The sequence below is a fragment of the Acomys minous genome (genome assembly GCF_964271855.1).
Source record: "Acomys minous genome assembly, chromosome: 12".
NCBI lineage: Eukaryota > Metazoa > Chordata > Mammalia > Rodentia > Muridae > Acomys > Acomys minous.
The window spans coordinates 55,943,497-55,961,009 of NC_140493.1; the positions used below are offsets into that span (position 1 = coordinate 55,943,497).

At 40.6% G+C, this 17,513-nt stretch overlaps 1 protein-coding gene across 4 annotated transcripts in view; it reads right to left on the reverse strand.

The window, feature by feature from the left end:
* OXR1 (oxidation resistance 1) overlaps positions 1-17,513 on the reverse strand; it is a 325,549-nt gene that overhangs the window by 142,011 nt on the left and 166,025 nt on the right. For 2 of the 4 annotated variants that reach the window (XM_084747934.1, XM_084747935.1), the window contains exon 1: positions 4,498-4,763. The exons of the other annotated variants lie outside the window; for them this stretch is intronic. In XM_084747934.1, the coding sequence (XP_084604060.1) occupies positions 4,498-4,510 (13 nt within the window). In that variant the 5' untranslated portion in view covers positions 4,511-4,763. Of the gene's footprint in view, positions 1-4,497; positions 4,764-17,513 lie in introns of those variants that run through there. 4 annotated transcript variants of the gene reach the window in all.

Genomic DNA, 17,513 nt, shown 5'->3' on the forward strand with positions numbered 1-17,513 from the left:
TGCTTCCATTTTCACATTCCCCCAGCACCCACCTCTCTAGTCTCCTCACTTTGCTCTGTTCTAACCAGCAAGGCTGCTTTCCGGGATGCACTAGAACATCCTGTGGATGAATCCCTTCTTCCTATAGAGCCCTTGTTTGACTCCTTATGTTTTTCTCTCTTGTTTTAGCCTGTTGGTGGAACACCCAGGAATTATACGCATGGGGGGTGGGGCGAGAGAATATTTTTAAAGGCACATATCTGAAACTGGTTAGATACTTTTGACACTGGATTTACAGCTTTATTAGAATGGTGCTTGCTAAGGATGAGACATGCTTATTATTTACAAGCCTCTAGCACGGCTATAGAAAAGTCTCTGTTACTATGATTACCGATTCTTTAAAAATATGTCTTTATCAAAACTGAAGTCCTCGTCTTTAGCTCTAATCTTCAGATGCCTTGTGCTAACATGTATAGGTGAGTCAGCTTTAGTTATGAGTCTTGATGCTGGGTTATTAGAAGTTGGAAACACGATTCCCTTCAATTCTGCATGGCTATTCTTGTTTTATTTCTTTGATGGTTCAGTTTTCTCTTTTCTGGTATTTCTTTACGAAGACTTTATCTGAATGATGGAATTTCCTGACTGGTACTCTCATCTCATTTTTCTATCTTGTCCTATCTTCCATATTGTCCTATCTTTGAAAGATTCCATCAAAATCCAACCATTGTTCACTGTGTTTTTAGTTTCTACAATTAAGCTTTAATTTCTTAGATATATTTTTCCGTTTGATATCTGAAAATGCCTATCTGACTTACTCTATTCTGGTTTCACTATTATACTATACTTTATTCTTTTGAGAGTAACTAGGATGCTTTTTTGATAGATTTCCTTGTCTTTTGCTTATTTCCTGTTACTTCAATTTTTAAAATTATTTTTCCTAGCTTTGTTTGTGTTCTCATACCAGATGTCTTCTTTCCTGAGTTACTTTCGTGTTCAAAAGGAGACAAATGAGTTTCGACCTATGGGCCGTGCTTGTCATATACAGGACAAGCAGAAAGGTTTTTTTCAGAACACCAAAATTCAAGATGTTGGCTACCCCTGCACTAGGAAGTAGGCAGGTACAAAGAAGAGAAAGATGAATGAGAGGTGTCAGAGGCTTTCAACTATTTCAACTACTGCAAAGCTTAACTTTTTAAGTTGGTTGGTGGATGTTCATTTTTAATTCTGTATATGCTTTGTTTTTATATTATTTATCTAATCCATTCTAAGCAAATCAAATAAAAGAGTAGGGCAATAGCAAAGGCTATTGAAAACAATGCTCATTGCTTGTTGACTGTAATATTTACTGTGAATGTTATGTTGAGCTGCTAAGAGATTTGTAAATAAATATCAGGAACTTTAGGTCTTTTTGAAGAAAGAGTTTAAGTCCTACGTTTATAATGAGCTTCCTTTTTTCAGTTTTTCACTGGGGAGTTAATCTTTCTCAGTCTTCCCTGTGGACCTCAGGTTTCTTAGGTTTGTTGTTCAACTTCATTATCCTGTTGGTGGAGTCTACTTCTAGGGTTAATGTTTTTGGACTCTGTCTCCTATGCTAACAAGATCATTTCACTGGTAAATGCTGAAAAGAGATGGATCTTACTACTTGCATTTGATCTGCCTGCTTTTCCTGGAAATCTTTGCAGCCCTGACTTCAAGATGTTTGAACTACTTAAAAGAGTCGAATCTATGCACTTTGTACATTTAATCTACTAGTCTTAGAGGTTAAGTGCTGGGGCAGGGGTATTTGTCTTTCTTATATTCACCCAATCAAATATTTTAAGTGCTTACTTCTTTTAAAGAGCTTACATTTCAGGAGAAAATTACACTTTTAATTAATTTTATGTTTATAGAAGTTATAAATTTCAACACAATCAACTTTTTTTTCTCTTTTTTGGGGGGGTAAATACACCCATTCAAATAAAAAGTTAATCAATAGTTATTGGAACACAGTCTAAAAATGGAGTCGTACGAGATTTTTGAGTGTTTGTGAGAAAACTCCAAGAAAACAAAAGAGCAGCCTTGTGACCTCAGTTTCTTCAAAGCACAGACTTGTTTTGGGAAGGTGTTTTTATGTTCTTCCCAGGTGTGGCAGATAGGAGTGAGCTTACTTCAGCTGTTGCTATTCACATGTCTCTATGGAAACTAGGTCATGGTCATGTGTGGCTTGTCCTTGTGACTGTACACTTTACTCAGGTAATATTAACACTCAGAGTATAAACTGCTTGACGCTCTGAATACAGCTGACTATGGCATGATACATTAGTTGGCCAACTAGAGCGCTAAGCAAATGGGAAACCTTTTAAATAGTATAACAACATTGTCATAGAAATATAGACAGCAGAGAAACAGTTATAGTTTTGAGCAGAAACTGTAGACTGGAAGACAAACATATCCATATCTTAAATGTAATGGTAAGAGATGTCACATAGTGTGGTGTTTCTAGCATCCTTTTCAACATTTAAAATCACTGACTGGAAAGATAGATGCTGGTATAGTTTCTTTGGAGAAGATGGTCAGTGTTTCGGTAAATCATCCCTCTGCCCCCATCCTCATCCCCATATAGGTTCAGGGTAAGTAAATTACTCTCTTTAAAGGGAGTGCACCTCCTTCAAGGGGACTAACCAGAAGACTTGCCCCATCAGCTGCTGAAGGACATACATAGGCTGTTGTCTGAGGTGGTTCTCCACATGGCAGTTGTAACTTAGTGTTCTGGAACTCAGGCGCATGGTAGGTGACTAGGAGGAAACTAGTTCATGCTGGTCCTAAGATTGTTTTAATAGGAATATTGTAGCTAGTGTTTTGGGTGGTTGTAAGTCACCCTGTGTGTTCTGCAAACCAAACAGGCGTCCTCTTAACCAATGAGCCATGTCACCAGCCCTGTGTTATTCTGTTTTGAGTCCTGGCACTATTACAACGCTGCTGTACACCTCAGCCTTGTTTTGCTCTGTATTAGCTGTGGTATTTTCCTTTAAGTTTATTATTAACCATCAGTCATAAACTCAATAGGGATTTTGCCTCAAAAAACTAGCAAAGGCTGGGTTAAAATGTTTTTAGATGGAGCTGTTGGAAATGGTTTAGTGGGTAAAGGTGCTTTGCTCTAACTCTAATGACCTGAGATGGTCCTCCAGGTGGAAGAAGGACAAAACTGATTCCATAACGTTGTTCCTTGACCAATACTCATGCAGTCATGCATTTGCCAGTTCAAATGCACATAAATAAGGACAGTAAGGAAATTTAGAAAGAAAGAAAGAAAGAAAGAAAGAAAGAAAGAAAGAAAAGAAAAAAGAGGGGGGAAGGATGGAAGGAGGGACACACACACACAGAGAGAGAGAGAGAGAGAGAGAGAGAGAGAGAGAGAGAGAGAGAGAGAGCGCAAGCTTTAAAATGTCTGTTTTTCTTTTGTGATCCACATTGCTGAATAACACCAAGCAGACCAATGGAGACACACCATGCGCTCTGCTTACCTTGCCTGCTCACCAGGACACTGTACAACTTCTGCTGGAAGACAAGCTCATTTCTCAGACCTGCTGTGTTTTACTGCTACACAGAACAAGTGCTTTCCTTATAACCCATGCCTACCCTCATGAACATTATCTTACTTTACCAAGTAGGCTTGTATATATTTTCTCTTCAAGTGAGCTCTAAATGTGGTCATTACTGGTCTCTCTCTATATGGATGATCATTTAAACAAACCTTTGGGTTCTTTTTCTTTGTATCACTTTTTTTGAGATGGGGTCTCAAGTAGCTGAAGATGACCTTGAACTTGGTTTGCCTTGCCTCCACCTTCCACATGCAGGAATTACAGGCATGAACCACCATGTCCTATGTATGTGCGGCTAGAGATCCAACCCAGGGCTTCAGGCACGTAAGACAAATGTTTTACCAAGGAGCCATATCACCATCCCAAGTCTGTTTATCTTGCCATGTTTTTTAAAAAATTATCTGATAGTTTTAGAACATTTCATAACCACTGACTACGGAATGCTAAAACTTATGATTTGTTAATACAATCAATTCTATTTAGAATCCCAGTGTTCGCAATGTAAATAAGGATGATAATAAGCGTATTAATATTTTAATTTATTTACTTGGATATTTAAAATGAAAAAAGTTATTTGACTCTTTAAGTTTGTACTCAAAAAATGAAATGTAGAAATAAAAACAAATGATATTAATATAAATAACGCAAAGGTTTTAAAGATTTTTAAATATTCATATCACCGAATCAAACTATTAGATAGTACCGAAATAAAACTCTTTTTCCTTTAGAGATAAGCATTTCCCAACATTTCATAGAAGAACATACAATATACAAATACATATACCACAAAAAATACCCAAATTTGTTGTTCGCATAACATCTTACTATTTGGTTAATGGCTGGGCTTCAGTATTAAGTTTCAACTTTTCCTAACAAAACAACCCAGAGTCAAATGAAAGGTTTTTAAAAATAGAAAGACATGATCTTGGAAACTCACTGTGCAGCTTCATGGTTGTTGGCCGTATTTTGTTTAAATCGAGCCTTCTGTGGCTGTAGCTCGTTGCATTGTGTCTCAAATATTCTTGCTACTGTACTGGGTTCGTCCCTGTCCTGAAATCTAAATCTCCATGTCCAGAGCGTCTTTGAAACGTTTGGTTTTCTCTCCATCTTTAGCAGATAGTTGAAGAAAGAAGCCTATGCCTCCCCACTGTCTCCCTCTGCCTAACATTAAGAAGCTTTTGATTCTGAGTAAGACACCGATGGCTAAAAGCCCAAGGAAACAGTATCTGTTTTCGGTTCAAAAAGGACAAGTTATTCATTTACTTAAGGAATGTGCAAGGGCAATGTTAGCTTCTACAGTTAAACATGTTTATGGGGCGGGAGTCCTGCACTTGTCTGGAATCTGTCATCGCTTGTGAAATACTAGCTTAAGTTATGCTATGGTTGCTGACACACAAATATATTGTTATATAAAAATGGGATTTTAAAAGGATGTAAGCTGCACAGACAATAAAAGATGCCTTTGAAGATCTGGAGCCACGGAAAACTATTAGTGAAATCGTAAAACGTGTCAGAAGGGCATGTGATGCAGAAGCTTATGGGGTTTCCTTAGGAGATCAAAAACTGAATTTCTGTAGAATCTGCCAATCTTAAGGAGACACCTCCTAGCTACACGGAGGTGGGGTGGGGATGGAGGGTGGGGGCAGTGGGTAAGGGGGGCAACACTGCCCAGGGTGGCCAAGAGAGGGTTCCACCCACACGTTCTTCATGAATAGATGAACAAATACCTCCTAGGACAGACATAGGGAACATGGGCATATTACTAGCCCTAACCAGACTGGAAGTCTTACTACATGCTAAAGCATACATGACTTTAAAAATACTGTCCTAAGTCAGTGGCTTTCAACCTTCCTAATATGTGGGGCTCATGACCCACAGGTTGCAACTGCTGTTCTAAGTGAAATAAAGTAGACACAGAAGGAAAAATACTGTATACTCTTACTTTTACAAACTATATAAAGTACTCAGATTCATAGAAACACATGGCAGCCAGGGCCCAAAAACAGGTAAAAACAAGAGAGGTGATTTAATGAATGGGTATACAGTTTCCAGGATTTAAAATGAAAATTTCTGAACACCTGTGTCATAGCAGTGAGAACGTATTTAATGGCACAATGAAAATGATTAAGGTGATGAGGAGCAAGAGCATTATTTTAAAGAATATTTATCTAAAACATTGTTTATTTTATTGTGGTCTGTGGCATTCACTTAAAATATTGTTTGGCAAACCAAGAGGCATACACTCCTTCAGTGGCTGGTTATAGGCTAAGTCTCTGAGCCTAAATCATGACTTAAGATTGTATGCTGTTAGCCAAAGGTGGAGGCCAATCAGAATGCCTGTGAGCAGAGGATGGTCACAGCATCCATTAGCTGCCCTGAGACCAGAGAAAGCTTCCTGAGTTTGTTTGGGGCTTGTTACTGCTCCACACATCACTGAACAGCAGGGCTGATCAGATCATGAAGGATCAATTATATCAAATAAAGAAGATGTCGTAGTATTATGATTGAGAATGTGGTATCAGAACCCAACCTGTTGGAGTTTAAAGCCTTGTGCCCCCCCTCCCCCCTCCACCACCACCACCACTACACGTGCTCCTTGAGAGTGTAACTCTGGGCAAGTGACTGAACCATTCAGAGCCTTAGCTTGCTTTCCCACTTCTGTATTGAGAGTGAGTGACTCCCTAGTAGCACTCTCAGGAACAGTGTGTCAAGGAACTGCGCAGTGTTTACCACAGTCTCCGGCATGGGCACACAGTGAGTCTTTGTTATTATTAACAATAACTTAGTTTTCAAAAGGGACGTCTGACACTGACTGCTTTCTGACTGGGAAAACAAAATGATCCTGTTTCTATATGACCCTAAGGTCAGCTTTTAGAGTTACTTCTATGGTGTAGATTATTGGTTCCTTCAATTATTTTATTTTTACTGCTCTTCTCCTCAAACCCTGAGAGACCCTGATAAGTAGCCAAAGCTTTGTCATCTTTGTGTGGTATTGGAAAGAACTGGAAACCGTGAGTAATGCCACAGAGAGACCTCAGATTGCTAACTGTTACGTGGCCCTGGGCACACGGTGTAAGCCTTATATCTTTAGGTCAGTTTCCTCATATGGAGAATTAGATTAATAGCTATTAAACCCTTGAAAGGGAGGTTTTGGTTGCCTTTTATGTTTTCTTTTGATCCATGCTTCCAAAGTGCAGCACAAACAGGATTGTACATGCCAGCCGCCTTAGCAATGGACACACTGCTCTAACTACTTTGGTGGCTGCAGTTTGGGGTCGCCCACAGTCTATGAAACTGCACCTAAGACTCTGAGCTGTTTTATTCATGGTAATTTTCCTTTCCCCATTGTTTTCTTAAGGAAGTAGGTTAAACAAAAACAAATCAGCAATCATTGTGTAAGGGGACTTAGGGTTACCCCACAGTGCTCCATCCGATACAGAAGGCAGAAAGTCGTCACTCAGATAGTTTACTCGGGATTAGGGATCAAGCAGAATCTTCAAGTGGTATCATCAAAGGTTAATTAAAAAAAAACAAACCAGCAAACACTTAACTGCTTTTATGTACTGGATACTTTCTAAGAAATTTCCTTGAAACATTTAGTGTGATAGACTACTCTGGACATCTACGTGTGCTCTGTATATTCCAGTGAACAAAGACAGGCAAGAAGGTAAAGAAAGTTGCTGAGGGCCACACAGCTAGTTTTGTAAGCATAGCTGACATTTAAGCTCAAGTCATCTGAGTCCAGAAACAGCAAGTTTAGTCAGGAGGCTTTCCAACCTTCCCTTTCTGGGTGACAAGGCACGTAGAAATGGCACTTTCTCCTCGCGCGGAGCCCAGAATTTCCTGCCAGTTCACTTAGAATGCAAGCTCCTTTACTTTGGCAGGCCTGGGAAGCAACAGGCCAGGCCTAGCCCAGGACCCCAGGTAAGAAGACAGGACAGAGGGGAGACACAGAAGACGGAATAAATCCACCAAGGAGCGCCACCTCAGGCAATAGCGACTAGAAGAATTAACAGAGCAGCAGCGCATTTCCTGTGCTCCGTGTGTAAGCAGGCACAGCCATCAATAGACTGTTATGACCCAAGACCTACAGCGGGCCAGAAATGTGGCCTGGGGAAAGTCAGTCCAGTTGAAAGACTCTGCAATCAAAATAGACACGGCAACAGGCCGGTAAACCGGACGGAACAGAGTTTCGGGATCTCCGTGGGGGTAGCGAAATCAATAAATATGGAAAGTGGCAATGACATCTGGATGTTTGGTATAATTTCTCTCTAAGAAAAAAAGGACTTGTGGGTATGTAGGCAGTAACTGAGATCAAAGCTACCAAAGTAATCGCTGTAGGAGTAGTTGCACTTGGAAGATGGCAGGAGCGACCCGTGGATTAACGGGAGGAGTGGTTAAGGACCACAAGCAGCCAGAGAGCATCACCGATCAAGCTGGATCGGGGCAGGCTGGGCACTTGGCTAACAAATGAATTTAGTGTTCAAGAGTCCAGAACTTGGATGAAGGATGACAATGAAGTATTCTATTCTAAAACGCAAGGCAAGAATTCTTCTATTTTTATAGTCACAATAAGTCTATTGTTTTTCCCTTTTGCAGGCCTGTGCATTTTTTATGATTACAGACATGGACACAACATAAAAAGTATACTGTGTATGAGGGGGGAAAAATACAGTGACCCAAGTCCCTTACCCATGGAGAACTACCAATATTCTCTAGGTGCATGCACTCTTTCAGAAAACAGGCATAGTCCAGCCAGCTGCCGTCAGAGATTCTGCATTGTGTGTCCGTGGTGATGCACACACCAAGAACACTCCCTGCACCAAGGCGACCCTCTCGGAGATTCGTGTTTTAGGAACCAGAAGTTCGATCAGTCAGTGTAGCCAGCACACAGACTAGACTGAGGATCCTTTAGGGCTAAGGTCGTAGCCCCACGTGATCAGAACTGCAGGAAAAGAGGAACTGCGTGAGAGCAGGGAGCCGAGAGAAACTAAAACAGGCTTAGAGAGCAGAGCCAGCACAAGGCTACACATAAAACACAGAACATACAGTTAAAATAAGATATATGAACAAAGTCATACTAAATGATTATCCATTGTTTATTCCGGGATTTAACTGATCTGGTTATTCTGGGCTTTTATTTAGTAAATGTGAACTTCCTGTGTGTGCAGGGTCCGTCACCCGACCTGCCAGTTGGTGGCGAAGTTGCCAAAGAGGATGATGACACAACAGCCTGATTCTGCAAGCCAGATTCTGCGGCTGCCTCTGGAGTGAATCTTAGTTGCAGGGAGGGTAGCTGGAAAAATACAGGAAACAAACAGAAATTAAGGAGACACGGCTGTGTCAGCCTTGCGAGTTCCCTCTAGCGCCCCCTGTAGGAAGCAGAAATCTGGTCTGCAGAGACATGACCATGGTATCCCAAAACTAGAAAAGGATTGGCTCAGTTCTGAGACACAGTCATGTTCACTACAAGTTATTTAATATCAAAATAAAGTGATCCACATGCATAAAAACATTGTGTTTATTCCCATTATTTTCTGTGTTAGAGAAAGAAAAATATATAATCACTGAAAAATCTGCCGATCAATTTTAAGTTTTATTAAAGGATACGGTTTATAAATAGGATAGTTTTCTCTTTTTAAAAAACTGAATTTTTCTACATGAAAGCACTTAAAAGTCACCTTTGCAAAATACAAAGAAAAATTCTAGTAAAGACACACTACAAAACAGTGTACATATTATTCTCTTAAACACTAATGAGCACAAAGGGAGAAATGGAGGTGTGTCATGGCTAAAATTATCAGTTATGATATTGACCTGGATGTAGAGGGGTTTATTTTATTTAATTGTGGCTTATTTTGTTTGTTTGTTTGTTTGCTTGCTTTCTGCGATAGGACCTCACTATTGCCCAAGCCTCCCAAGTAGCTGGGTCACAGGAGAGTGCTACCAAGCCTGGCCAGAATTATAATTTTCCTTCCAAAATATGTTCAGTGTTACCTATATGGCAAGAATACTCTTTCTAAATATATAATTTATGATGTAGGAAATTAAATTTTCACTTTTCAAATGTCATTGTACATGACCAATCACCACAATCATTACTTCACAGAACAAATAATTTTAAAAAGCAATCAGCAGACAGGCCCGAAAGACTACTGCCTAAATTACCATTTTAACATCACCAGTAATAACACATTTTGTATCTCTGCTGCTTTCCATTTTACATGTTATTTATACTAGATATTAATTTTGCAACCTAGATGTAAAAATTTAAAAGGAGATTATATCTTCCTAAGAATATTTACATGAAATGTGTGGTGCCAAGTTGGACATTTCCTTGATTAACTTGGCTAACATCATTAGCAATATAATTTTTTGTTTTTAATACACACTTGGATAAAGATCTAATTTCTTAAAGCTTCCAGAATATTCCTTAAAAATAATATGACAATTATTTTAGCTAGAGTAATATATTATATGTTGTAAACAGCTTTAGCTACTATAAAAAGTGGAAGAATATTAGCACCCCAAGAAAAACAATACTCACTATTCATTGCACTTATTTACAGTGAGTTTTCAATATCATGTTTGACATCAAGTTTTACCTATAAATATATAGCTAGCATTTTTCTTTAAAAGGCATTTTATGTGACATTAAAACTCCTTATAAAATAACATATAAATATTTCTTAATATCTGTTAATAAGTGAGCCATAGTTATACTATAACAATAAAACATAATTTTGAAAAATTAATTTCACACCTTTGTAAATAAAATTCTCCATTTGTTCTTTGTCAACTTCTCCATTATCATTATTTATTTTTAAAGAGTCTGCTGCTCTTTTCTCATTTGTCATTTCTACTCTGCCATGGGTTTGAAAACTACACAGTCTAAATTGTTGAGATCTAACCTAAATTCAGAGTTAATGTGCTCTGAGATGAAAAGCTAATTCTAAAACTACCATACATTGGCTTTGCCACATAATCGATGCTCCATTCAGCTAAGAGAGGCGATGTATTTTCTCTCCATCTCTCCGCTTGTTCAGTTCCTCCTCATCTCTGTCTCTCTCTCTCTTACACACACACACACACACACACACACACACACACACACACACCACTGAGATGGCTCAGTGGCTAGGGTAAAAGCACTTGCCACCAAGCCTGAGACCCTGAGGTCAATTGTTGGAGCCTACAGCAGAAGGAGGACATTGACTCCTACAAAGTACCCTCTGACCTCAGCACACAGGAACACCAAAATAAACAAATGTGAAAAATTATATATATATATATGATTATCCCAAAATATTTATTATCCAAGTAAAATATTAAAACAAAACCAAAATAGTCTGCAAAGTGTCAGTACCGACTAGTGTTTCCGCACATACTTAGCAGAATCATCAAAGAATCGAGGAATTCTGCTGTAATCTGTGAAACCCTACAGCACCTAATAATTCATATATTTATTTCTAAAAGTATGAGATAAACTTCAAGCTTTTCTTTTTCCTAAAAGTGTGTATTAAATAACCGAAGTGTGTGTGTGTGTGTGTGTGTGTGTGTGTGTGTGTGTGTGTGTGTATGTTACTGAGATGAATATTTGAATTGCTAGTTTGGGTTAAGCAGATTTCCTTCCGGATCCAGATGTGGCCTATCAGGCCATTGAAGACCTTAGGAGAAGAAAGCAGCAGAGAAAAAGAGAACTCTTGCCTGACTCCACCAGCTGGGCTGCCACCTTCTCTGACATCCACACCTGGACCAAAAGTATCTGCTTTTCTTGGCTCTCAAGCCTGGCCATAATTAAGATTTGTGAATTAGAACTGATATCATCTATGTTTTCTCAGGCTCTTTCTTCCCCTGAAAGACTCAATTTTACAATCATCATTTGCCTCCACTGTGAGTGAGCACACACAGAAGGAATGCAGAAAGACTCTACACTTCTTGTATACGTAAAAACCCTCACCTGTTCCACACCACCCATGAGTCACAAACTGATGAACACACTTTGCCTAAAAGCAAAATAGGCAGTTTTCTATAAATTTATCAAAGCATGTTAGTATTATATGTGTGACTAGTTGTGAGACCCTCCTATTAAGGTCAAAGTCTAGCATTTCCGGAAAGCCTATGAGCTCCGTATAAGATGAAGAACTCTCCTTCTCAGCTGGGCTCCATTTCCGCCTCTTCTGGGGAAACCCCAGATCTTCTAAGGAGCATCACACAGCCCTCAGGGAGATCACAAGCCCAACCCTTTCCTGATAAGAAACCTGCTTAGCAAGTACATGCAGATTCCTGGAGACACCCACCCTATGCTAATGAGATGTCTTTTTGTCTTGGCTTTCAACCAATGACCTTTGACGTTACCTGGAGTTCTTCCCCCACCTATAGGGTAATTAAGTATTGTGTTCTCCCTCTAATGATAGGACTGTGTTACTGTATGTAAACCAGTATCCCTACTACCTCTAGCCCCAGCAAATCAAACACATTCTCCCTCAGAACCCTTCCCACTGCCCAAGGGTTATAAGCCCCTGATTCAAGAAATAAACATCTCTCCCTCCCTCCCTCCCTCCCTCCCTCCCTCCCTCCCTCCCTCTCTCTCTCTCTCTCTCTCTCTCTCTCTCTCCTCATTCCATGACTGTTTGAGATTCTTCATTTATTCTTGGGAAGTAGAGCTTCTGGACAACACCCCGCCCCCACCCACCCCCTACATCCTCCCCCTCAGTCTACGGCCTGTCATGGTCAGGCAGATGCTGAGCCCTGTCTCACGATCTGAAAGCTTGGTGCTCAATGGACCTGCATTCCACGAGAACTGCATCTCACTGGACCTGCCTTCCAGTTGGTTTTGGGTTTTCATCCCCCCTCCACCCGCCATTAATACAGCAGCTTAACCAAAGGGCTGTAACACTGCAGTAACATCAAAGGCTTTTGGAAGGCCCAAATTTCTGCTGCCATCTGGTACCAGCAATCTCATTTTAAAAGAACTAACTGTAACACCCAGTAGAAAACTCATTTTCACCTCCCCCAGGGAGACCAGGAGCCTCACCTAGTGCGCACGGGCCTTGCCCTGAGCACTCTAGCTTTTCTTGAGAGAAGCAGAACCTTTGACCCCATAGGTTCCTCTGTTCCTGTCTGGAAGCAAACAGCACTATGGTAGAAACGCACAGCAGCCTGGCAGTAGGAGACACAGTAATGAAATAACAGCTGTGCCCCCAGGACAGCGCAGACGACCTCTGAACATGGAATGACAAATAAGCATTCAAAAGCATTATCAGGAAGTCTAGGCCCGAGAAATCATCCAACATGCCGTACTGAGACAGGATGCAAGAATGTCTTCTTCTGGGCCCCACAGGGAGGAGGACAACTACCTCTTCAATAGTGATGACCTCCATCAACCTGTCATCTGACCTTCAGTTTGTACGTCAGGAGATCTGCGGACAGAGAACTCTGAACTGATTAAGGAGTTCAGCTAAGCCTTCCCTGTGGCATGGCAAATTGGAACTACTTAAAAAACGGCACGCAATGAAACCAACCCAGCTTGTGAATTCACTGTTAGTCAATATATTCTGACACTGTGGAAATATGTGAATATTTTGATCTATGTTTCTGGGCTCCCAACACCAGAAGAAACAGTTTCAGAACTCTACAGTAGAGGCTGAAAACTGGTAGACTTGTAAGGTCTACACCAGAAATTATAAAGAAGGCCAACATTGGTGATTCCTCAGATAAACAGGAGTACTTCATTGAAAACAAGTGGAAAGGTGGTCCATGTTACAAAGCAGCTGAAATCAGATTGATTTACGTACTAGTGTTTTGTGGATGGCAGAGCTGCCAAGCAATCAAGCAATACTAGGCAGAAGTGATTCCAAAGCAGAATGCTGAAGGTGTGCTTCTGGGTCTTAGTACTGATGGTAGTAAACTGTGAGATGAGGGAGTCATTTCTAAAGGAAGGTTAGGAAGAAATGGGCAAGAACTTGAAGGCTCAGAAACTTCTCATCTTATTTGTATTTACAAACACACAAATACTTGTTCTAAAAGCTACATTAAGTGTGTAGCCTGCGAAACCCTTAAGAAGGAAATTACGGATGTAAAATATTGTTCTAATCACCTGTCCCAGCAGAGGCCAAGAACAGAGACAAGATTGAGCCAACAGACATCCTGCTGGTTTGCAATGAAGGGATGGAGCCTAGGAGAAATAGAGCTAGGTTATCATACAGATATCCTAAAGAACAGGTTATAGAGCAGTGTTCTTTATAAAAGAAGAATTGCCTAGGGAGTGTAAGACTGAGACTTTTAGAGAGATCTCTAGTCTATTCTTGGAGTCCCCACTAAGAGACGGAGTCTATTGTCGATATAAATGCATAGGAATAGGAATTTATTGAGCCATCGCGATGGGGTCTGTCTAGCTCTCTCAAGCTGTAGCCCCCAAGAAACAGAGGCACAGGCCTTTTATAGGTTTTAGACAAAGAAATGAGTTTTACAGTATGTGACTGGTTGGCATTTGGGCAGAAAAGCTGCAAGCAGGGAGTTATAAGTCTTGGTGGTTGGTGGTTGGATAATGGGTGGACAGGCAAGCTGACCTATGGAGAAGATTGGTTGAAGCAGTCACAGGGGGCGTTTAGGAACTTTTTTAGTTGGGGAGGGGTAGTGGAAATTTTAAACACAGCTGGTTGTCCTTGAGTCCAGCTGGACTCTGAACACAGACTGAGACCTTGAGTCAAGTTGGACTCTTCAAGGTTTCTCCTGTCCCTGCCACACACATACAGTGATCTGATATCTTTGGTTCAAGCTGGACCCCCTAGAAATGTATATGTTTTGGCCTTAATGGGGGTCTTTAAGGGAGGACTGAGTAGGCTGACTTTTACATTTTCCCAGACTTTGGCTTTAATGGGGGTCCTTAAGGGGGCTGGTTCCTTCAGGAGTTATTCAAACGTCATCAGCGTTGAGCACAAGCATAAGTAATCACATTGTTTTCAGGGAAGAATCCGTGATAGAGTGACACCGGGGTGCAAATAGGCAGAGCCAGTACTGAGATAGCATTGCCATTCGCAGGTCCTAGAGGTCAGATCACCAATCGCAGGGATTCTTTCATTGTTGTAAGGTCTAATGGCATTTGAACCTGCTTGGGGCTTGATCTTCCCTCTTTGGTATCTCCCTCTTCTCAGAAGATGTCAACAGATCCTAGCCCTGCCCACCATTATATTTTGAAAGCATGTACCTTGTCTGTTTTCACAGGCTTTTAGTGGTAGAGCACTTCAGTCTTAGTGCAAAGTCATTAATCAGATATTAGCATAATTAAAGTGTATTGAGGATGGACCACCTCCTCATAGTTGGAACCCTGTAAAACCTTGATGAGGAACTGCGGGATGTTTTTCAGGTATTATTTTCAATTGTTATGTATACAATGTGTCTGGGTATATACACGTGACTGTAGTACTGCCAGAGGACAAAAGAGGGCATCATGGGGCTGGAGCTGTGGGCAGTTGTTAACTGCCTGAGGTGGGCGCTGGGAACAATTTCTAGTCCTTTGCAAGAGCAATAAAAAGCTCTTAACCACCAAGACATCTCTCCAGCCTTGAAAAAAACGTATTTATGTCACTCACACCTGGTTTAGATAATATTTAGAAAAGAAATGGGACGTTAGAGTTTAGAATTTATTTTGAATGGCTTGTGACTGTTGGGATGAAACAGACATATGTTACAAGTGGGTAGAGAAGGGGATGCTGCTGTGAACTCAACACTTTCTTTCAACTCTACATGCTAAACAAAGCCTTAGCCCACATGGCATGGTACTTTGGAAAAAAGGTGCTGGGGAACACTTAGATTTAGATGAAGATCTTAGGATGGTGACTTATGCCCCAAAAAGAATCAATCTCTCTCTCTCTCTCTCTCTCTCTCTCTCTCTCTCTCTCTCTCTCTCTCTCTCTCTCTCTCTCTCTCCCCCCCTCTCTCTCCCTCTCCCTCTTCCTCCCTCCCTCTCTCTCTCTCTCTCTCTCTCTCTCTCTCTCTCTCCCCCTCTCTCTCCCTCTCTCTCTCTCTCTCTCTCTCTCTCTCTCTCTCTCTCTCTCTCTCCTCCCTCTTTCCCTCTTGTTCTCTCTCTTGTGAGAACACAGTGAGAAAGTAGCTGTCCTACAAGCTACAAAGAGTCCTTTCTAGAACTTGGTCACACATTTTTGCAGCTCAAACACCCTTGTCTGAGATGGTGGAAAAAGTACCTCCATGGCTTCTTTTTAGTATTATCTACACATGTGTAAAGTATATCTCTTCAACCATCTGGAATATGTTTCTCTTGTCCTTAGACATAGCACACCAAGTCCTTAATAATTCCAGTCCTTTCTAACATGTCTTATGCTCCTCAAGAATACATGCTATGTGTCTAAATAAAAAGTGAGATCCAACAGGCTATTTGGTATAATTTCAAATTCAGATGAATTACTGGGGTAGGGTTGGATAAGTATTCTGTTAATTCATTTAAGCCAAACAGGAGTTTTGCCTCAGAGTCTAACATTTAAATTCCACTTTGCTGAATGGGCATGAGACAGCATTATGAGGTCCGCAACCTTAATTCGTCCCTTGAGACAGCTAGCTCCCGAGGATTGGACATTTTAAGCATGAAGAATCTGGGATGTGAACAACATAGCCATCCTGGGACCATGGAATAGAACTATATAAAAGAGTTAGCACCATCGAGTCAGAGTCAAGAGATGGAGAGGGCATGGAAATTTTTTTTTCAGTTGTATTTTGTTTTGAATCATTTCTGCCAGACAGGTCCAGCCGCATTTGGAGCCACCTTACCTTACCTCACAGCTCAGCCAGTTTACTGCTGTATTTGTTTAAATAAGTTTAATAGTGATTTTTTGTTATTTGCACCCAAAAACCTTCTTGGAAGAAGGGGAGAAACATCCATTTGTGGTTACCCTGCTCATCTTCCAAGGTTTGGCCCTGCCTCTCAAATTATTGATGTCTACAACTGTCTCCCTTCCGGGTATAGACCTAAGCTCAGTCAGTCTGTGTACAGAGAGGGGAGTGGCCACTACATAGCCAAGACCACAGGAAACACTTTTAGTAGCAACTTCCTGATGTTCTCATCAAGTGTCTTGTTTTCCAGGCTGGTTTTTGTTTAAGTTGGACATTTCTATGGCTCATAGATGTACATAAAAGGCCCTCTTCCCACAGCCAGTGTCCCATGCCGACACTGCAAACCCAGCCACTGCTCTGAACCTAAAGTTGAAATATTGGTTTTAATACACATTTAGAGGCTTATTCTACATTTGTTAATGAGGATAAAGGATCTGAAGAATAGTAGCTATCTATCTGCCTGAATGTTGACATGCCAGTGAACATAAATATTTCATTTTTCCTTTCCCCATCCCTTGGACACCGTAGTGAACAGGTAGCATTCTGGTTTTGATTGATAGTTGAGCAAACCCGCATTATAGAAAACACTCTAGGCTCTACAATACTAAGACTTAATATATTATATGTCTCCATGACAACCTAATGTATTAATTAACTGTGCTTCACATCATGTACCTCCATAGTCGAAGTGATATTATAAACTCTCAGCAAATACTGATGCAGATCCTCAGCGATGTGCTCCAACACAAAGACTTTTGACTTAAAAGTGTTCGAATCAGTTTAGAAATAATTTGTCTCATGGGTCTGGAATTGTTGACTTCCCCCTTTGTGAATTGTACTTAGGCTGCTGACCACCAGATATTTTTGGGTGGCAATATCTTTCCTCAGATGTCTGTATTTGTAGGCTGATTTTATAAGACAACACAGTTCTTCCTTATCTTAAAAAGACATCCTGATACACTTAAGAAGCCAAGGCATAGTGAGACTTTAAAGCCAATACTAATTTTATCTTTCATTCCTGATCATACTAATCCCTCCCTTAAGGATGGTCTTATTTTATCCTTTCCCCTTCTTTCTCATTTTCCTTAACTTATTTATCCAAGT